The sequence below is a fragment of the Eubalaena glacialis genome, chromosome X (assembly GCF_028564815.1).
Source record: "Eubalaena glacialis isolate mEubGla1 chromosome X, mEubGla1.1.hap2.+ XY, whole genome shotgun sequence".
In the NCBI taxonomy this organism is placed as follows: domain Eukaryota; kingdom Metazoa; phylum Chordata; class Mammalia; order Artiodactyla; family Balaenidae; genus Eubalaena; species Eubalaena glacialis.
The window spans coordinates 52,387,382-52,410,549 of record NC_083736.1 but is presented as its reverse complement, the minus strand read 5'-3'; the positions used below and the strand labels follow the sequence as shown (position 1 = coordinate 52,410,549).

Genomic DNA, 23,168 nt, shown 5'->3' with positions numbered 1-23,168 from the left:
TCCACACGGCTCAGAATAAAAGGGAGAAAAAATGGAAAGAAAGAAAAAAAGAGGATAAAATAAAATAAAATAAAGCAATTATAATAAAAAATAAGAAAAAAATTATTAAGAGTAAATTTATTAAGAAAAAAAAATTTTTTTAATTTTTAAAAATAGATTTATTAATTTTTTATACTAAAAATAAGAAAAAAATTATTTAGAAAAAATTTATTAAGAAAAAAAATTTTTTAATTTTTTAAAATAAAAAATATGAAAAAACTTATTAAAAATTTTTTTAAAAATAGAAAATAAGGAAAAAATTATTAAGAAAACATTTATTAGGGAAAAAAAATTTTTTTAAGCCAAAAAACAAAAAACAAACAAAAAAAAAACGGACGGACCTAACCCTAGGACTAACGGTGAGAGCAAAGCTATACATACAAAATCTCACCCAGAAGCATACACATCTACACTCACAAAAAAAAGGAAAAGGGGAAAAGTTAATATATCCTGCTCCCAAAGTCCATCTCCTAAATTTGGGATGATTCGTTGTCTATTCAGGTATTCAACAGATGCAGGCACATCAAGTTGTTTGTGGAGCTTTAATCCGCTGCTTCTGAGGCTGCTGGGAGAGATTTCCCTTTCTCTTCTTTGTTCGTACAGCTCCCGGGGTTCAGCTTTGGATTTGGACCCGCCTCTGCATGTAGGTCCCCTGAGGGCGTCTGTTCCCTGCCCAGACAGAACGGGGTTAAAGGAGCAGCTGCTTCGGGGGCTCTGGCTCAGTCAGGCCGGGGGGAGGGAGCGGTACGGAGGAGGCGGGGCGAGCCTGCGGCGGCAGAAGCCGGCGTGACGTTACAGCAGCCTGAGGCGCGCCGTGCGCTCTCCCAGGGAAGTTGTCCCCGGATTACGGGAGCCTGGCCGTGGCGGGCTGCACAGGCTCCCGGGAGGGGCGGTGTGGAGAATGACCTGTGCTCGCCCACAGGCTGTTTGGTGGCGGCAGCAGCAGCCTTAGCGTCTCATGCCCGTCTCTGGGGTCCGCGCTGATAGCCGCGGCTCGCGCCCGTCTCTGGAGTTCCTTTAAGTGGCGCTCTGAATCCCCTCTCCTTGCACGCCGGGAAACAAAGAGGCAAGAAAAAGTCTCCTGCCTCTTCGGCAGCTGCAGACTTTTTCTCGTGCACCCTCCCGGCTAGTTGTGGTGCGCTAGACCCTTCAGGCTGTGTTCACGCAGCCAACCCCAGTCCTCTCCCTGGGATCCGACCGAAGCCCGCGCCTCAGCTCCCAGCCCCCGCCCGCCCCGGCGGGTGAGCAGACAAGCCTCTCGGGCTGGTGAGTGCTGCTCGGCGCCGAGCCTCTGTGCGGGAATCTCTCCGTTTTTCCCTCTGCGTCCCTGTTGCTGTGGGATCCGCGGTGATAGCCGCGGCTCGCGCCCGTCTCTGGAGCTCGTTTAGGCGGCGCTCTGAATCCCCTCTCCTTGCGCGCCGCGAAACAAAGAGGCAAGAAAAATTCTCTTGCCTCTTTGGCAGCTGCAGTCTTTTTCCCGGACTCCCTCCCGGCTAGCACCGAAGCCCGAGCCCCAGCTCCCAGGCCCCGCCCGCCCCGGCGGCTGAGCAGACAAGCCTCTCGGGCTGGTGAGTGCTGGTCGGCACCGCTCCTCTGTGCGGGAATCTCCGCTTTGCCCTCCGCACCAATGTGGCTGCGCTCTCCTCCGTGGCTCCGAAGCTTCCCCCCTCTGCTACCCGCAGTCTCTGCCCACGAAGGGGCTTCCTAGTGTGTGGAAACCTTTCCTCCTTCACAGCTCCCTCCCACTGGTGCAGGTCCCGTCCCTATTCTTTTGTCTCTGTTATTTCTTTTTTCTTTTGCCCTACCCAAGTACGTGGGGATTTTCTTGCCTTTTGGGAGGTCTGACGTCTTCTGCCAGCGTTCAGTGGGTGTTCTGTAGGAGCAGTTCCACGTGTAGATGTATTTCTCATGTATCTGTGGGGAGGAAGGTGATCTCCGCGTCTTACTCTTCCGCCATCTTGCCCCTCCCTCCCTGAATTCTTTTAACTTCTGCTTGTCTGTAAAGATTTTAATTTCTCCATCAAATCTGAATGAGATCCTGCTGGGTAGAGTAATCTTGGTTGTAGTTTTTTCCCTTTCTTCACTTTAAATATGTCCTGCAAATCCCTTCTCCTTGCAGAGTTTCTGCTGAAAGATCAGCTCTTAACCTTATGGGGATTCCCATGTATGTTATTTGTTGCTTTTCCCTTGCTGCTTTTAATATTTTTCTTTGTATTTAATTTTTGATAGTTTGATTAATATGTGTCTTGGCGTGTTTCTCCTTGGATTTATCCTGTATGGGACTCTCTGCACTTTCTGGACTTGATTGACTATTTCCTTTCCCATGTAAGCGAAGTTTTCAAGTATAATGAGTTCAAATATTTTCTCAGTCCTTTTCTTTTTCTCTTCTTCTTCTGCGACCCTTATCATTCGAATATTGGTGAGTTTAATGGTGTCCCAGATGTCTCTGAAACTGTCCTCAATTCTTTTCATTCTTTTTTCTTTATTCTGCTCTGCAGCCTTTATTTCCACTACTTTATCTGTAGGTCACTTATCCATTCTTCTGCCTCAGTTATTCTGCTATTGATTCCTTCTAGGAATTTTTCATTTCATTTATTGTGTTGTTCGTCATTGTTTGTTTGCTCTTTACTTCTTCTAGGTCCTTCTTAAACGTTTCTTGTATTTTCTCCATTCTATCCAAGATTTTGGATCATCTTTACTATCATTACTCTGAATTTTTCTTCAGGTAGACTACCTATTTCCTCTTCATTTGTTTGGTCTGGTGAGTTTTTGTCTTTCTCCTTCATCTACTCTATGTTTCTCTGTTTTCTCATTTTGCATTACATACTGTGTTTGGGGTCTCTTTTTCACTGGCTGCAGGCTTGTAGTTCCCATCGTTTTTGGTGTCTGCCCCCAGTGAGTAAGGTTGGTTCAGTCAGTTGTGTAGGTTTCCTAGTGGAGGGGACTGGTGCCTGTGTTCTTGTGGGTGGGGGCTGTATCTTGTGTTTCTGGTGGGCAGCGTTGCATCCGGTGTTGTGATTTAAGGTGTCCATGAACTTAGTATGATTTTAGGCAGCCTCTCTGCTAATGGGTGTGGTTGTGTTCCTGTCTTGTTAGTTGTTTGGCATGAGGCCTCCAGCACTGAGCTTGCTGGCCGTTTGGTGGAGCTGGGTCTTAGTGTTGAGACGGAGATCTCTGGGAGAGCTCTCACTGATTGATATTACATGAGGCCGGGAGATCTCTGGTGGTCCAATGTCATGAACTCGGCTCTCCCACATCAGAAGCTCAGGCCTGACACCAGACCGTGGCACCAAGACCCTGTCAGCCACAAGGCTCAGAAGAAAAGGGAGAAGAAAGAAAGAAAAATAAAGAATAATAAATTAATTAATAAATAAGTAAAATTATTAAAATAAAAATTTTTAAATAAGAAAATTAAAAAGTAATAATAATAAAAAAAGAAAAGAGCAACCAAACCAATAAACAAATCCACCAATGATAACAAGCACTAAAAACTATACTAAGATAAACGTAAAAATCAGAAACAAGTCAGTCACAGACAGAAAACCCCACATCTGCAGTTGCTCCCAAAGTCCACTGCCTCAATTTTGGGATGATTCGCTCTCTATTCAGGTATTCCACAGTTGCAGAGTACATCAAGTTGATTGTGGGGATTTAATCTGCTGCTTCTGAGTCTGCATGGAGAAATTTCCATTTCTCTTCTTTGTTCACACAGCTCCTGGGGTTCAGCTTTGGTTTTGCCCCCACCTCTGCATGTAGGTCACCCTCAGGCATCTTTTCTCCACCCATACAGAAGGGGATTAAAGCAGCGGTTGTTTAGGGGGCTCTGGCTCACTCATGCTGGGGGGAGGGAAGGGTATGGTAGTTATAATTGGAATGTGGGGTGAGTCTGAGGTGGCAGAGCTCAGCATGTTGTTACAACAGCCTGAGGCACACCATGTGTTCTCCCGGGGAAGTTGTCCCTGGATCATGGGACCCTGGCAGTGATGGGTTGCACAGGCTTCCGGGAAGGGGCTTTGGATAGTGACCTGTGTTTGCACACAGGATTCTTGGTGGCTGCAGCAGCAGCGTTAGTGTTTCATGCCTGTCTCTGGTGTCCAAGCTGATAGCCGCAGCTCGCACTGTCTCTGGAACTCGTTTATTCAGTGCTCTGCCTTCTGTGGGCAGACAGGGAAGGAATCCCTTCTCCTCGTGCACCCTGAAACAATGGTCTCTTGCCTCTTAGGCCAGTCCACACATTTTCCCGGACTCTCTCCTGACTAGCTGTGGTGCACTAGCCCCTTCAGGCTGTTTCACACAGCCAACCCCAGTCGTCTCCCTGGGTTCTGACCTCTGAAGCCTGAGCCTCAACCCCCTGCCACAACTGACCCGCTGGGTGAGCAGACAAGCCTCTCAGGCTGGTGAGCACTGTTTGGCACTGATCCCCTGTGTGGGAATCTCTCCACTTTGCCCTCTGCACCCCTGTTGCTGAACTCTCTTCTGTGGCTCTGAAGCTTCTCCCACCCCCTCACCCCTTCTCTCCTCCAGTGAAGGGGCTTCCTAGTGTGTGGCAACTTTTCCTCCTTCACAGCTGCCTACCAGAGGTGCAGGTCCCGTCCCTATTCTTTTGTCTCTGTCTTTTGTCATACCCAGGTATGTGGGGATTTTCTTGCCTTTTGGGAAGTCTGAGGTCTTCTGCCAGCGTTCAGTATGTGTTCTGTAGGAGTTGCTCCACGTGTAGATATATTTTTTATGTTTTTGTGGTGAGGAAGGTGATCTTCACGTCTTACTCCTCTGCCATCTTGAAGTTCTCCTGGGGTTTTACATTTTATTCAGTCTGTCTCTTATAAAGCATATGACTATTTTCAATTGTTATTTCAAACTGTTTCATGGTGACTGTGCCTGCTAGCTAATGCTGACCAGCCATTAGGTCTTAATTATTTTCACATCTGACACTCCAGGGAAAGTCCCAGTAATTCAAAGTGAGACTCTTGATTAGTATCAACAGTGGAAAAATCACTTAAGACAATGGACCACTCATACAGTACATACAAATTTCAGGCCAGCAAAGACTGTTTCGATATGGTCAAAGGAAGGATTTTGCCTACTAAGTAGGCTGGAGAATTCAGTAAAAAAGATAAAGAAGCTATACAGTAAGTTATTAAACTGTTTGCTTAATTTACTGAAAGGTGGTAGGAGGTGTCATTCTGCAGTGAGAGAATGGGGTTGACACAGGAGTCAATGTGATTAATTACTTCCACGCAAGCACTTCTTCTCCTTTCTCCTGCTCCGGGCTTCATGGCTTTACAATGATCTCCCCTGAATCATACTCCCTCCAAAATTAACCAGTTTGCTTTGTTACTGGCATTATATGATTATTCGAGTCTTTTCAATCCAAGTAATCACTGAATATTAGCTTTTCAATAGCTTTTTTTCTTTCATTACTTGTAATGTTTAACATTTTTCATGTTTTCATTATTCATGTGTATATCTTCTTTCATATTTTACTGTTCTCCTTTTCTTATGACACTTTTGATGTTTCTCTTGTCATAAGTTATAGCCTATAAAAATGATAAAGGGTTAATAACCCTTTATCATTTTTATGGCCAATATTTCCTGTAATTTCTTCCATTACAATAGTATTAATGGAAAATTGTGAAGCTATCTTAATACATATAAAAAGGTAATATATAAAAAGTTTATTTATGGGTCTATAACTTATCATGCAGATCTTATTTTTCTTTTATTTTTCCCCAAGAAACTATAAAAAAAAAGAAATTTTAAAAATCCCTTGAGTCAACTGGAAAGAAGCTTCAGGGTGATGGAAGAGTAAGACGCAGACATCAACTTCCTCGCCACAAATACATCAGAAATACATCTACATGAGGAACAGCACCTACAGAACACCTACTGAACGCTGGCAGAAGACTTCAGACCTCCCAAAAGGCAAGAAACTCCCCACGTACCTGGGTAGGGCAAAAGAAAAAAGAAAAAAACAGAGACAAAAGAATAAGGATGGGACCTGCACCACTGGGAGAGGGCTGTGAAGGAGGAAAGGTTTCCACACACTAGGAAGCCCCTTCATGGGCAGAGACAGAGGGTGGTAGATGGGGGAAGCATCAGAGCCACGGAGGAGAGCGCAGCAACAGGGGTGTGGAGGGCAAAGTGGAGAGATTCCCACACAGAGGATCGGTGCTGACCAACACTCACCAGCCCCAGAGGCTTGTCTGCTCACCCGCTGGGACGGGTGGGGGCTGGGAGCTGAGACTCAGGCTTTGGTCTGATCCCAGGGAAAGGACTGGGGTTGGCTGCATGAACACAGCCTGAAAGGGGCTAGTGTGCCACAGCTAGATGGGAGGGAGTCCGGGAAAAGGTCTGGAGCTGCTGAAGAGGTAAGAGACTTTTCTTGGCTCTTTGTTTCCTGGTGCGCGAGGAGGGGGGATTAAGAGTGCCGCTTAAAGGAGCTCCAGAGATGGGCACGAGCTGCAGCTATCAGTGCGGATCCCAGAGACGGACATGGGACGCTAAGGCTGCTACTGCAGCCACCAAGAAGCCTGTGTGCAAGCACAGGTCCGTATCCACACCTTCCCTCCTGGGAGCCTGTGCAGCCTGCCACTGCCAGGGTCCTGTGATCCAGGAACAACTTCCCCAGGAGAACACACAGAGCACTTCAGGCTGTGGCAACGTCACGTCAGCCACTGCCGCCGCAGGCATGCCCCGTATCCATACCCCTCCCTCCCCCTGGCCTGAGTGAGCCAGAGCCCGCAAATCAGCTGCTCCTTTAACCTGTCCTCTCTGAGCGAAGAAAAGACGCCCTCAGGCGACCTACACCCAGAGGAGGCTCCAAATCCAAAGCTGAACCCTGGGAGCTGTGCGATCAAAGAAGAGAAAGGGAAATTTCTCCCAGCAGCCTCAGGAGCAGTGGATAAAATCTCCACAATCAACTTGATGTACCCTGCATCTGTGGAATGCCTGAATAGACAATGAATCATCCAAAATTGAGGAGGCGGACTTTGGTAACAATGATATATATATATATATATTTTTTTCCCTCTTTCTCTTTCTGTGAGTGTGTATGTTTATGCTTCTGTGTGTGATTTTGTCTGTATGACTTTGCTTTTACCATTTGTCTTAGGGCTCTGTCTGTACGTTTTTGTTTTTTTTTTTAACTTAAAAGTTGTTTTTTCTTAATAATTATTTTTTATTTTAATAAATTTTTTATTTTATTTCACTTTACATTATTTTTTCTTCTTCTTTCTTTCTTTCTGTTTTTTCTCCTTTTTATTCTGAGCCATGTGGAGGACAGGCTCTTGGTGCTCCAGCAAGGCATCAGGGCTGTGCCACTGAGGTGGGAGAGCCAAGTTCAGGGCACTGGTCCACAAGAAACCTCCCAGCTCCACATAATATCGAATGGCAAAAATCTCCCAGACATCTCCATCTCAACGCCAAGACCCAGCTTCACTCAACGGTCAGCAAGCTACAGTGCTGGACACCCTATGCCAAAGAACTAGCAAGACAGGAACACAACTCCATCCATTAGCAGAGAAGCTCCCTAAAATCATAATAAGGCCACAGACACCCCAAAACACACCGCCAGACGTGGATTTGCCCACCAGAAAGACAAAATCCAACCTCCTCCCACAGAAAACAGACACTAGTCTGCTCCACCAGGAAGCCTACACAACCCACTGAACCAAAATTAGCCACTGGGGACAGACACCAAAAACAACAGGAACTACGAACCTGCAGCCTGCGAAAAGGAGACCCCAAACACAGTAAGTTAAGCAAAACGAGAAGACAAAGAAACACACCACAGATGAAGGAGCAAGGCAAAAACCCACCAGACCTAACAAATCAACAGGAAATAGGCAGTCTACCTGAAAAATAATTCAGAATAATGATAGTAAAGATGATCTAAAACCTTGGAAACAGAATAGAGAAAATACAAGAAACATTTAACAAGGACATAGAAGAACTAAAGAGCAAACAAACAATGATGAACAACACAATAAATGAAATTAAAAATTCTCTAGAAGGGATCAATAGCAGAATAACTGAGGCAGAAGAACGGATAAGTGACCTGGAAGATAAAATAGTGGAAATAACTACTGCAGAGCACAATAAAGGAAAAAGAATAACAAGAACTGAGGACAGTCTCAGAGACCTCTGGGATGACATTAAATGCATCAACATTCGAAGTATAGGGGTCCCAGAAGAAGAAGAGAAAAAGAAACTGACTGAGAAAATATTTGAAGAGATTATAGTTGAAAACTTTTCTAATATGGGAAAGGAAATAGTTAATCCAGTCCAGGAAGCACAGAGACTCCCATACAGGATAAATCCAAGGAGAAACACTCCAAGACACATATTAATAAAACTATCAAAAATTAAATACAAAGAAAACATATTAAAAGCAGCAAGGGAAAAACAACAAATATCACACAAGGGAATCCCCATAAGGTTAACAGCTGATCTTACAGCAGAAACTCTGCAAGCCAGAAGGGACTGGCAGGACATATTTAAAGTGATGAAGGAGAAAAACCTACAACCGAGATTACTCTACCCAGCAAGGATCTCATTCAGATCTGATGTAAAAATTAAAAGCTTTACAGACAAGCAAAACCTAAGAGAATTCAGCACCACCAAACCAGCTTTACAACAAATGCTAAAGGAACTTCTCTAGGCAGGAAACACAAGAGATGGAAAAGCCCTACAATAACAAACCCAAAACAATTAAGAAAATGGTAATAAGAACATACATATCAATAATTACCTTAAATGTAAATGGATTAAATGCTCCAACCAAAAGACATAGAGTGGAAGAATGGATACAAAAACAAGACCCGTATATATGTTGTCTACAAGAGACCCACTTCAGACCTAGGGACACATACAGACTGAAAGTGAAGGGATGGAAAAGGGCATTCCATACAAATGGAAATCAAAAGAAAGCTGCAGTAGCAATTCTCATATCAGACAAAATATACACTAAAATAAAGACTACTACAAGAGACAAGAAGGACACTACATAATGATCAAGGGATCGATCCAAGAAGAAGATATAACAATTGTAAATATTTATGCACCCAACATAAGAGCACCTCAATACATAAGGCAAATACTAACAGACATAAAAGGGGAAATCGACAGTAACACAATCATAGTAGGGGACTTTAACACCCCACTTTCACCAATGGACAGATCATCCAAAATGAAAATAAATAAGGAAACACAAGCTTTAAATGATACATTAAAGAAGATGGACTTAATTGATATTTATAGGACATTCCACCCAAAAACAACAGAATACACATTCTTCTCAAGTGCTCATGGAACATTCTCCAGGATAGATCATATCTTGGGTCAAAAATCAAGCCTTGGTAAATTTAAGAAAATTGAAATTGTACCAAGTATCTTTTCCGACCACAATGCTATGAGACTACATAACAATTACAGGAAAAAAATCTGTAAAAAATGCAAACACATGGAGGCTAAACAATACACTACTTAATAACCAAGAGATCACTGAAGAAAACAAAGAGGAAATCGAAAAATACCTAGAAACAAATGACAATAAAAACACGATGACCCCAAACCCACGGAATGCAGCAAAAGCAGTTCTAAGAAGGAAGTTTATAGCAATACAATCCTACCTTAAGAAACAAGAGACATCTCAAATAAACAACCTAACCTTAAACCTAAAGCAATTAGAGAGAGAAGAACAAAAAAAATCCAAAGTTAGCAGAAGGAAAGAAATCATAGAGATCGGATCAGAAATAAATGCAAAAGAAATGAAGGAAACAATAGCAAAGATCAATAAAACTGAAAGCTGGTTCTTTGAGACGATAAACAAAACTGATAAACCATTAGCCAGACTCATCAAGAAGAAAAGGGAGAAAACTCAAACCAATAGAATTAGAAATGAAAAAGGAGAAGTTACAACTGACACTGCAGAAATACAAAGGATCATGAGAGATTACTACAAGCAACTCTATGCCAATAAAGTATGAAATTAAAACACTCCCTAACACCATACACAAAAATAAACTCAAAATGGATTAAAGACCTAAATGAAAGGCCAGACACTATCAAACTCTTAGAGGAAAACATAGGCAGAACACTCTATGACATAAATCACAGCAAGATCCTTTTTGACCCAGCTCCTAGAGAAATGGAAATAAAAACAAATGGGACCTAATGAAACTTAAAAGCTTTTGCACAGCAAAGGAAACCATAAACAAGACCAAAAGACAACCCTCAGAATGGGAGAAAATATTTGCAAATGAAGCAACTGACAAAGGATTAATATCCAAAATTTACCAGCAGCTCATGCAGCTCAATTTCAAAAGAACAAACAGCTCAATCCAAAAATGGGCTGAAGACCTAAATAGACATTTCCCCAAAGAAGATATACAGATTGCCAACAAACACATGAAACAATGCTCAACATCATTAATCATTGGGGAAATTCAAATCAAAACTACAATGAGATATCATCTCACACCGGTCAGAATGGCCATCATCAAAAAATCTACAAACAATAAATGCTGGAGATGGTGCAGAGAAAACGGAACCCTCTTTCACTGTTGGTGGGAATGTATATTGATACAGCCACTATGGAGGTTCCTTAAAAAACTAAAAATAGGACTACCATACGACCCAGCAATCCCACTACTGGGCATGTTCCCTGAGAAAACCATAATTCAAAAAGAGTCATGTACCAAAATATTCATTACAGCTCTATTTACAATAGTCAGGACATGGAAACAACCTCAGTGTCCATCAACAGATGAATGGATAGAGAAGATGTGGCACATATATACAATGGAATATTACTCAGCCATAAAAAGAAATGAAATGGAGTTATTTGTAGTGAGGTGGATGGACCTAGAGTCTGTCTTACAGAGTGAAGTAAGTCAGAAAGAGAAAATCAAATACTGTATGCTAACACATATATATGGAATCTAAGGGGGAAAAAAGTGATGAAGAACCTAGGGGCAAGAGGGGAATAAAGAGACAGACCTACTAGAGAATGGACTTGAGGATATGGGGAGGGGGAAGGTTAAGCTGGGACAAAGTGAGAGAGTGGCCTTGACATATACACACTACCAAACGTAAAATAGATAGCTAGTGGGAATCAGCCGCATAGCATGGGGAGACCAGCTCGGTGCTTTGTGACCACCTACAGTGGTGGGATAGGGAGAGTGGGAGGGAGGGAGACGCAAGAGGGAAGAGATTTGGGAACATATGTATATGTATAACTGATTCACTTTGTGAATCAGAGCAGAAACTAACACACCATTGTAAGGCAATTATACTCCTATAAAGGTTAAAACAAACCTACAAAAAAATCCTTTGAGTCTTTATTTGAATTACATTTTAATCTGCAGATTTAATAATAAGGTATACATTTATAACATGGTCCTCAAATCCCATAACACAGTGACATCTTCACATAGTAAAGCCATCTTTTATTGTACTCAAGTTTGTAACTGTCTCCATCTAAGTTTCGCATGTATGTTTCAACTAATTCATAGGTATTTTAAAATCATTTTCTACTAGTCGTTTCTGGTATATTGAGATGATTCTAAATTAGGGATTATAGGACTTTCCTTAAGACATTTTGTCAATTCTTACTGTCAGAGCTTTTACATGAATTCTCATGAGGTCTGAGAAATACAATTATATTTTTTTCCAAATAATAATCTGTGTTATTTTTAAATGGTGCCACATGCTGTTTTACTGTGTAGTTTTTTAAAAGGTATTTTTAGAATTTGACAGAACTCTTCCTCTTATTACTCTTCTTTCTCAAATGAGCTTTTCCTTTTAAAAGGCAATTTTTAAAAATTATTTCATCTGATTACAAAAGCACTTAAAAATAAAAAGCAGATTAGAATTATTATATGCATAATATGATCTCCATCATGTAAAATTTACATGTACACATATGGATAGAAGAATGACTGGACAGAAATATGCCAAAATATTAATAGCAGTTACCTCTGAGCAATTTCATTCTTTGCTTTATCTTACTTTACTTTCCTTTCAAAAATCTTCCTTTTTATTATTAAAAAACAATTAAAATATCTAACATGACTATGAAAAATCACACCAAAAATTACTTAGTACAACTATTCTGATCACCTAAATTCTGTATGTTCACACATAAATATCTGGCAAGCAATGAAGGAATGGGGTTAGAATGGTATCTCTTTGACTAAAAATGAATTGCATTAAAGATATTCTTTTTATAATTACCTTCTTCTGAGCCAGAATGAGATATTGGTCCACTTTTGACATTAAATATGAGCCTCCATTATGTTCTATCCAGTAAAATTTCAAATCCCTTAAATGTACCTTTCCGTTGAGTTTTAACCTGTGGAGGATTAAAAAGAAAATAATGTCAACAAATTATATAAGCTTATTGGTTCAGTCTTAACAACTGAGTTTCAGCTCTAATGGAATTTTGGTTCTCCCCAGAAGTGTGTTCCAGAAACAGTGCTAACCTTTAGAATTCAGATTTGCATTTAAGAATATTATTCTGGCTACAAGAGAGACAACAGTTTTAAATGGGTCAAGATTGGAAATGAAGCGACGAGTCAGAAGGCTGTGGTAGTAGTCCAGGTGAGAAATTATTATAGCCTGAACTAGAATTGTAACCATAGTGATAAAGATAAATAAAAATATATGAGAAATATCTAGGAGGTAGTCTTCATTGGACTTGGTGGTTGTTTAGATGTAAGGAGTAATAGAGAAGGAAAATCAGGCTTTAGTGACTGGATTGATCATAGTCCAGTCACTGAAATTGGGGAAGAATAGAGATAGCAAATCAGGTTACTTGGGCTTGGAAAAAGAATGAAATCAGTTTTAGACATACTGAGTTCCAGGTCCCTGAGATGCCCAGTATGCCAGTGAATATAGCTTAGGTGAGAAAAGTAAGCTGGAGATACAGATTTGTGTATCCTCTGTGTATGAGAGGCAATTTATATAGCAGGTGTAAATGGAGTCATCCTGGGAGGGTGGGTAGAGAGAAAAGAGGAAAGAATGCAGAACCCTCTAAAGTACCAATATTTAAGGGATAAGCAGGAAGAGAAAAGCCACCCAGGGAGACGAAAAGGGACAGCTATAGTTACAGGAGTTATATCAAAAGAGTGTAAATCACAAAAGCCAAGGGTACATATTGTTTCAAGAAGGAGGGAGTAGTCAAGTGTCACCAGTTACAAAGAGGTCATATAAGATAAGTATTGAGATGCAGTAATTAATTTTGGCAAAAAAGAGAGAAAGTTCAGAGACCTTGGCAAGAATAATTTCAGTGATGGAAACCGGTATGTAGTGGGTTGAGAAATGAGAGGGTGGTGTGAAAATTTAAATTCATGAGCATAAATAACTCATATTTGGCAATGAGCACAAAAAGAGACACAGTGTAGTAGCTGTAGGTGAATATGGAATGTGTATTTGAGAAAAGAAAAACTATCTTTTTAAGATGGGACACACTTAGGCATGTTCAATGATAACAAATGGGGAGCATTGTATATATATGTGTGTGTGTATATATAGATATACTGAGTGTGTGTGTAAGTGTGTATATACATATGTATATGAGAGAAGAGGTTTGTGTATAGTGTATGTGTGACTTATAGGCATAGGTAAATTTATATACCAAAGCAAAAAAAGAAAGACATTTTCTCCACTCTAAGAGGCTAAAAAGAGGAACTGATGGCTGGGGACTTAGAAAACTTTGATAGTAAGAAACTGCTGTTCCACACAGATTGCATTTTCTTGGTGAGTTAGAACATGGGGTCATTTACTGAGGGAAAACGGGAAATGAAGAGATCACAGGTGTGATGGAAATGGAGACACTTTGATATCATTGCTGTGGATAATGTGATAAAGAGGTATCTAAGGAAACAGAGATTTCCAAGCAGCATCAATGGCCTAGGTGAGATTAGGAAACATGTTTGTGGTGACAGATAGATGGCAGAAGAACAAGAGAGGCTCAATTTAAAGTGAGCTAAGTTTTATACTCAAATTGCCAAATGAACAACAACAAAAAATCCACTGTTTTCATCCCAAAGTAAAGACTCTCTTTGTGTAATATTTTTACACAGTAAAATATTATTACAAACTATCTTTCTAATTTGTGAAACATGATAATCACATATGCAAAAGCTCTCTCATAAAATATCTAATAATTCTTTGATTGTTGACTGCAAGTTTACCACTATGTATCTGACAAACAAAGGGAAAAATGAAGGTCTGGACAGGAGAGAGAGGAAATAAAGAGGCAGACATACTTTTTGATCCCAGGTCATGCCATAACCCTCAGCATAGCGGCACATTGGGCCAGTGAACATAAACATCTCCTGGGCTCTCCTGGCCATGGGAAACTGACCCTGGTTGGAGACCACACATGAAAGTTTAAACACGTAGGTCAGCTGTCCAAAATAAGACATGATCCCTGAATGTTGTTTTGCATCATGTTTAATCTGTCTTAAGCCTGGAGGCTAGAAGCTCCAGTACAATATTGAATAGAAGCAGCAAAGGCAAACACCTTTTCTTTGTTCTTGATCTTAGGAGAAAAGTTTGCAGTTTTCACTAATAAGCATGATTCTATCTGTAGGTGTTTCATACATGTCCTCATTATTTAATATAAAAAATATTTAATAGTGTTTACTATGTGTCAGATAGTCTTCTAGGAGCTTTACAAACATTAACTCATTTAATTCTCATAACAACCTTATGAAATAGGTAGTCTTAGTTATACCTATTTTTGATGAGACAACAGAGGCAGAGAGACATTAAGTATCTTGCCTAAGATCAAATAACTACAAAGTGGTAGACTAGCTCCCCAGACTAATCACTAAACCAGTGACTCAAATTTTTTGGTTTCAGGATCATTTTATGCTCTTCAGAATTATTCAAGACCCCAAAGAACCTTTGTTTATGCAAGTTAAATATATAGATATTTAACATATTAGAAATTGAAACTAAGAAGACGCTAAAATATTTATACTAAATTATTTATAATGTGTTTAAAAATACTAGTAAGTCCACTATATGTTAACACAATAACATATTTAAATAAAAATAACTATATTTTCAGGGCTTCCCTGGTGGCGCAGTGGTTAAGAATCCGCCTGCCAATGCAGGGGACGTGGGTTCGAGCCCTGGTCCAGGAAGATCCCACATGCCGCGGAGCAACTAAGCCCATGAGCCACAACTACTGAGCCTGCGCTCTAGAGCCTGTGCTCCACAGCAAAAGAAGCCACCGTGATGAGAAGCCCGCAGACCCCAAAGAAGAGTAGCGCCCGCTTGCTGCAACTAGAGAAAGCCCGCACGCACCAACAAAAACCCAACACAGCCAAACATGAATAAATAAATAAGTATTTTTTTTAAAGTTTCTCTTTAAAAAAAACCTATATTTTCTAAAACAAAAATGTATTATATTTAGTGAGGAGAAGCTCATTCTTTTACATTTTTGCAATTCTCTTTAGTATTTGGTTTAAGAGAAAAACAAATGGACTCTCATATCTGCTTCTGCATTCTGCATTGCAATATGTAATTTTGTGTGAAATATACAAAAAAAATCAACTTCAAACAGATAATTAGTTGAAAAAAGCAGAAACATTTTAAGAACATTTATAGATAATTTTTCATATTCTTTGTTGATCAAATCAGGACAAATGCTGGCTTCTGATAGGATATTTACAATGGTGAATCTAAAATTTTATCAATGAATTTCCATACTCTGTTACACTACAATTCATTGATCTATCTCCTATTCTGAGTCAATCTTTTTCCCATTCATGATTTTGTAACACCATGCATTGGTCATTTGAAAAACATTGTTCACTAAAATATATATTACGAACTATAAATATTCATTGTACATTACAAAACTTCATTTATATCACTATTGATCTCTAAGTAGAGTCCTTAAGTACTGTGAGGCTACCAAGCTCATTGTGGTAGATGTAAGTTTTCAAAGTTCTAATTTTTGCTTGTATGAGACAAATTCATAGTAAGAGATAGGCAAGTTAATTTATTATATATCTGAGATTTTAAACTATTTAGGAAAATGTCTTATTAATAAGGAAAATGAAATGATGAAAAGGGTCATGAATATATTAAATAATAAATGCAGACTAAATTGATTGGAGATGCAAATAATAGCCTACTTCACACATTTTATCTTGCTTTTTCTTACTTATCCTTGGGGTGACATTAATTTTTGGTGTCCACAGAGTTGGTGTTAAAACTAGAAAAGATTAAGAAATATCACATAGAACATCAGCAACAGGGTGTCATAAGTCATTTTTCTTCGCTCTCCCTTTTTAAAACAACTAATTGGACATCCATAACCAAAAAATTACTTCTACATATTACACCAGGAGACACAGAAGGTTTGTAGCCACCTGTGCATATGACAATAAACAAATGAGACCTCAGTAAGAACTGTGGCTCAAAGAGAATCAAAGAACCTATACCACACCCCATTCGTCATGATGAGGGAAAAAATATGGAGAATACAAAGTTGAGTAGTAGCAACAGGAAAGACAGAATTTGGACAATTCCGGTCTGGCTGAGGGTAGATTCCAGCATGTAATCAACACAAGATAGACACAAAGTTGGAGACAGAGAAGAGGGAGGAAATCACCAGGCAATCCACCTCCCAAGCCAACACTGCAAGGGATTGGGCTTTTGGTTGCAGCATCAATGACCTCTCCAGCAGAGGAAGTAAAATGAAGCAACCTCTCCTGCAAAGGAGGTTAAAAGCAAAAGTGGTGAGTGACTGCCCAGCTATCACAATTATACAGGTTGCAATTGGAGAAACCTATTTCTCTCCAGTAGCATCTAGATTTCTGAGGAAGAACCTCCATGACTGGGGGGATGAAGGGGAAAAAGAAGGAAGCAGATAAGAATATTAAAAGACATTAAAGAAGCATGGTTCCTAAAGGAGTGGCCAAGATGGCAGAATAGGAAGATTCTGAACTCAGCTCCTCCCATTAACACACCAAAATTACAACTATTTAAAGAGAAACTATTGATAAAAACATCTGAACACTAGCAGAAAACATCTTCTACAACTAAAAATATAAAGAAAGAACCATAATAAGAGGGGTAGGAGGGGTAGAGACACAGTATAGTCAAGACACATGCTCCCAGTTAGGCGACCCACAAAGGGGAGGATAATCACAATTATAGAGGTTCTCCCCAATGAGCAAGGGGTCTGAGAGCCACATTGTGATTCCCAGCCTAGGGGGGGCTGCACTGTGAAGGCTAGCCCTCTAGAATGTTTTCCTTTGAAGGCCATTGGGGATTACTCTCAGGAGAGCCAGAGGGCTGTAAGAAATAAAAGCTCCATTCTTAAAAAGTGCACACAAAATCTCACAGACTCTGAACTCAAGACAGAAACAATAATTTGAAAGGAACTTGGGTAAGACTTGGTGCTGGCAAGAGCCATTTTGGAATCCTCCCTCAAGCTTATTAGCACCAGGACACACCCCTGACCATGAGCCAATCTGCCCCAGTCCTGGGACACCCCTGACTAAGCAGCTAACCAGGGGTGCCAGCCATGAGCAAGCCAGCTGCCATAGGACCCCTTGGGGTCTCCAGTCACCCCTGGACCCAGATATGTCCACCAGAGGGCCCAGGACATAGCCAAACATCAGTGGGTCAGCATTATCCCTGGGACAACGGGGAACCCACAGTCAGTCACTGGGACCCAGCCCTGCACATAATTGGGCTGACATCAGATCCAGGAAACCTAAGCCCCACAGCCAGAGTCCCCAGAATCCAGCTCCATCCACCAATGCGGAGGCAACAGCACCAGTACCCTGGATAAAGGCCCACACAGCAGCAGGCCAACACTAGTTCTGGGACACCGTAGACTCAACAGTCAGTCATGTCAAGAACTGGGCCCATAGACCAGCAGACAGAAACAAGCCCCAGGACAATTTGTGCCATGGCCCTACCCACCAGCAAGTCAACATATGTTCAGGAAGCCCAGCCCCACCACCAGCCACCCTGGGACAAGGCTCTGTCCCCCAGTGGACCAGTACTAGTCATGGGACACAACAGGGGTTTGCAGCCAGCCACCTTGTGACTTTTCTTCATCCACCAGTGGGCTGGCATTAGGAATAGGATACCACAGACCATGCAGCCAGCTGTGTCAGGACCTGGCCCAGCACACCGGCAGCCTCAGCACTTGGCAGGACCTGGCAACCAACCAGACCAAAAGCCAGCCGTGCCTACCAGCATGCAATAGAAGTCAGCCTATCACAACAGAAGAGACCATGCAGCCCACATATAGGGCACTCCTAGAGCATATAACTCTAGTCGCCAGAGGGGAGTGCACTCCTGGGCTCCATAGGATATCTCCTACATAAAGACACTTCTCCAAGATCAGGAAATATAACCAACCTAACAAATATATGGAAATAAAAACAGAGAATTAGGCAAAATGAGGGAACAGAGGAATATGCTCCAAAAGAAGAAACAACGTAAAACCCCAGGAAAGGTAAACTAAGTGAAGTGGAGATAAGCAACCTACCCCAACAAATACTTCAAGGTAACAATAATAAAGATGTTCAAAGAACTCAGAAGAATGGATAAACAGAGTAAGAAAATAGAAGGTGCTAAAAAGCAAGTAGAAAATATAAAGAAGAACCAAATAGAGCTGAAGAATACAATAAATGAAAAATTTAAAAAAACACTAGAAGGGATGCAGCTGCCCACAGGTAGAGCACTCTCAGACCCAGGAGCACACACCGTGAGGTAAGTTGGTACCATCCCGGATCCCCATGCTCCTTGTTAGTTCACTGGGGCAACAGCAGCGTTTCTAGAAAAATGGGTGATGAACTGAAGAGTGGCCCCAGGTATGGGCGCACGGTCCTAGGACACTCTCTTCCTGAACACCAAGAGGGATGCAACCAAAGGATGTTGGACTGGGTGCCACCCATGCATCAGGTAGGTGATGTGGGATGGCAACCTGGAGCACAGCAGCAAGATCTGAACAGTGATGGCGCTTATTTCAGTTACAAGTTACTCAGTAGACAGTAGGTTGACTGAATTGTACCCATTCCCATCATGATGTACACCACTAAGGCTCCACACTAGAGTGTGGCTTGACTGCAGTTCTCTCTGAGAAGCGCTTGCAGTTAAGAGTTTACCAGGCAGGAGATTGGTGACAAGATCACAGAGTAGGACTTGAGCACAACTCCTCTCATGAAAACATCAAAATCACTACCAACTGCCGAACAACTATTAATCAAAAAAGATGTGGCGCCTACCAAAAAAGATATTTTACATCCAAAGACAAAGAAGAAACTACAATGAGATGGTAGGAGGGGTGCTTTCTCGATATAATCAAATCCCATACCCAGGGGTGGGAGACCCATAAACTGGAAAATAATTATATCACAGAGGTTTTCCCACAGGCATGAGAGGCCTGAGCCCCATGTCAGGCTCCCCAGCCTGAGGGTCTGGCATTGGGAGAAGGAGCCCCAGAGCATTAGGCTTTGAAGACCAATGGGGTTTGAGTGTAGGAGCATCACAGGACTGGGGGAAACAGAGACTACAATCTTAGAGGGCATGCACAAGTTTTCATGTGCACTGAGACCCACCACAGAGCAGTGACTCCATAGGACCCTGTGCAAGACCTATCTGTGGGTCTTAAAGGGTTTCCCAGGGAAGCAGGGATTGGCTGTGCCTCACTACAGAGGCAAGACACTGGTGGTGGAGCCCCTAAGGCAGTGGTCCCCAACCATTTTGGCACCAGGGACTGGTTTCATGGAAAACAATTTTTCCACGGACAGGGAGGGGGTGATTTGAGTGATGGCGGGGGATGCTTCAGGTGGTAATGTAAGCAATGGGGGAGGATGGTTCAGGCAGTAATGAGAGTGATGGAGAGTAGCAGATGAAGCTTTGCTCACTCGCCCACCACTCACCACCTGCTGTGCAACCCAGTTCCTAGCAAGCCATGGAACACTACCGGTCCATGGCCCAGGGATTGGGGACCCCTGCCTTAGGGAATATTTCTCAGTGTGAGTTCTCCCAGAGGTCTTCATTTTGGCACCAAGACCTGGCTCCAACCAACAGCCTGCAGGCTCTACTGCTGGGAAACCTCAGGCCAAAAAACCAAGAGGGTAGGTACACAGCCCAACCCATCAAAAGACGGGCTGCCTAAAGGCATCCAGAGCACACAGCTACCTCTAGACATGCCACTAGACAAGGCCCTGCCCACCAGAGGGACAAAATCCAGCTCCACATAACAGTGGGCAAGCACCAGTCCCTCCCACCAGGAAACCTGCACAAGCCCCTGGACCAACCTCACCCACCAGGGGGCAGACACCAGAAGCAAGAGGAACTATAATCCTTCAACCTGCAGAATGGGGAACAAAAACACAAAAAATTACACAAAATGAAACAGCAGAGAAATATATTCCATAGAAAGGAACAAGATAAAACCCCAGAAGAACAACTAAGTGAAGTTGAGATAGGCAATCTGCCTGAAAAAGAATTCAGAATAATGACAGAAAAGATGATCCAAGATATCAGAAAAAGCATGGAGGCACAGAATAGGAAAATAAAAGAAATGTTTAACAAAGAGCTAGAATATTTAAAGAACAAAAAAACAGAGATGAATAATACAACTGAAATGAAAAACACACTAGAAGGAACCAAGAGAAGAATAAATGAGGCAGAAGAACTAATAACTGAGCTGAAAGACAGACTGGTAAAAATCACTGCTACAGAACAAAACAAAGAAAAAAAATGAAACGAAATGAGGACAGCCTCAGAGACATCTGGGACAATATTAAACACAGCAACATTTGCATTACAGGTGTCCAGAAGGAGAAGAGAGAGAGGAAGGGCCTGAGAAAATATTTGAAGATATAATAACTGAAAACTTCCAGAACATGTGAAAGGAAACACTCACTCAAGTCCAGGAAGCCCAGAGAGTCATATACAGGGTAAACCCAAGGAGGAACATGCTGAGACTCATAGCAATCAAATTGACAAAAATTAAAGACAAAAAGAAAATATTAAAAGAAACAAGAGGAAAGCAACAAATAATATAAAAGGGAATCCTGATAAGGTCATCAGCTGATTTTTCAGCAGAAACACTGCAGGCCAGAAGGGAGTGGCATGATATATAAAAAGTGATGAAAGGGGAAAACCTACAACCAAGAATACCCAACAAGGTGTTAGATTCGATGGAGCAATAAAAAGCTTTACAGACAAGCAAAAGATAAGAGAGTTCAACACCACCAAACCAGCTTTACAACAAATGCTAAAGGAACTTCTCTAGGTAGAAAAACAAAGGCCACAGCTAGAAACAAAACAGTTAAGACTGAGAAAGCCCACCAGTAAAGGCAAACATACAGTAAAGGTAGAAAATCATCCACACATGTATGATATCCAAACAAGAACCTGTGAGAAGAGGAGAGTTCAAATACAGGTCATTGGAAATTCATTAGGAATGAAGAGACCAGCAACTTAAAACAATCTTGTATACATATATAGACAGCTATATCAAAACCTCATGGGAAATGCAAACCAAAAAACTACAATAGATATACACACAAAAAAGAAAAAGCATTCCAAACACAGAAGTAAAGATAGATATCAAACCAAAAAAGAATAGAACCAAATAGGAGAAGTAAAACGACATACAAACCCCCCAAATTAACAAAATGGCAATAAGGACATACATATCGATAATTACCTTAAATGTAAATGGATTAAATGCTACAACCAAAAGCAAAGACTGGCTGAATGGATATAAAACCAGAATATATGCTGTCTACAGGAGACCCACTTCAGATCCAGGGAAACATACAGAGTGAAAGTGAGGGGGTGGAAAAAGATATTCCATACAAACGGAAATCAAAAGAAAGCTGAAGTAACAATACTCATATCAGACAAAACAGACTTTAAAATAAAGACTGTTAAAAGATACAAAGACGGACACAACATAATGGTCAAGGGATTGCTCCAAGAAGAAGATATAACAATTGTAAATATATATGCACCCAACACAGGAGCACCTCAATATATAAGGCAAAGGCTAACAGCCAAAAAAAGAGAAATCAACAAACACAACAATAGTGGGTGATTTTAACACCCCACTTATATCAATAGACAAATCATCTCGACAGGAAATCAATAAGGAAACACAGGTCTTTAAAGATACATTAGATCAGATGGAGTTAATTAATATCTATAGGACATTCCATCCGAAATTAGCAGAATACACATTCTTCTCAAGTGTACATGGAATATTCTCCAGGATAGATCACACACTGGTCCACAAAGCAAGCTTTGGTAAATTTAAGAAATTGAAATCATATCACACATCTTTTCCGACCAGAAAGTTATGAGATGAGAAATCTACTAAAAGAAAAAAAACTGTAAAAAACACAGACACGTGGAGGCTAAACAAACAACTACTATGCTACTAAACAACCAATGGATCACTGAAGAAATCAAAGAGGAAATCAAAAAACCTAGAGACAAATGACAATGAAAGCATGATGATCCAAAACATATGGGATGCAACAAAAGCAGTTTTCAGTGGGAAATTTATAGCAATACAATCTTACCTCAGGAACCAAGAAAAATAAAAAATCCACAAACGAACCTTACACCTAAGGCAACTAGAGAAGAAGAAGAACAACAAAGACAACAACAACAACAAAAAACCAAAGTTAGTAGAAGGAAAGAAATCATAAAGATCAGAGCAGAAATAAATGAAATGGTGATGAAGAAATCAATAGAAAAGATTAATGAAACTAAAAACTGGTTGTTTGAGAAGATAAATAAAATTGATAATCCGTTTGCCAAACTCATCAGCAAAAGAAGGGAGAGGGCTGGAGTCAATAAAATTAAAAATGAAAAAGGAGAAGTTACAACTGACACAACAGGAATACCAACCATCATAAGAGACTACTGCAAGCCACTATATGCCAAGAAAATGGACAGCCTGGAAGAAATGGACAAATTCTTAGAAAAGGACAATAAAACAAGACTGAAACAGGAAGAAATAGAAAATATGAACATACCAATCACAAATAATGAAATTGAAACTGTGATTGCAAATCTTCCAACAAACGGAAGTCCAGGACCAGATGGCTACACAGGTGAATCCT

The 23,168-nt window shown here is 41.0% G+C and overlaps 1 protein-coding gene across 1 annotated transcript in view; it reads right to left on the bottom strand.

Moving 5' to 3' along the window:
* Positions 1 to 12,174: 12,174 nt before the first annotated feature.
* The window catches only part of FAAH2 (fatty acid amide hydrolase 2), a 118,801-nt gene continuing 107,807 nt past the window's right edge, over positions 12,175 to 23,168 (bottom strand). Inside the window, 3 exon segments of the mRNA XM_061178147.1 lie at positions 12,175 to 12,391; positions 14,310 to 14,336; positions 14,338 to 14,473. Of these exon segments, the coding sequence (XP_061034130.1) occupies positions 12,175 to 12,391; positions 14,310 to 14,336; positions 14,338 to 14,473 (380 nt within the window).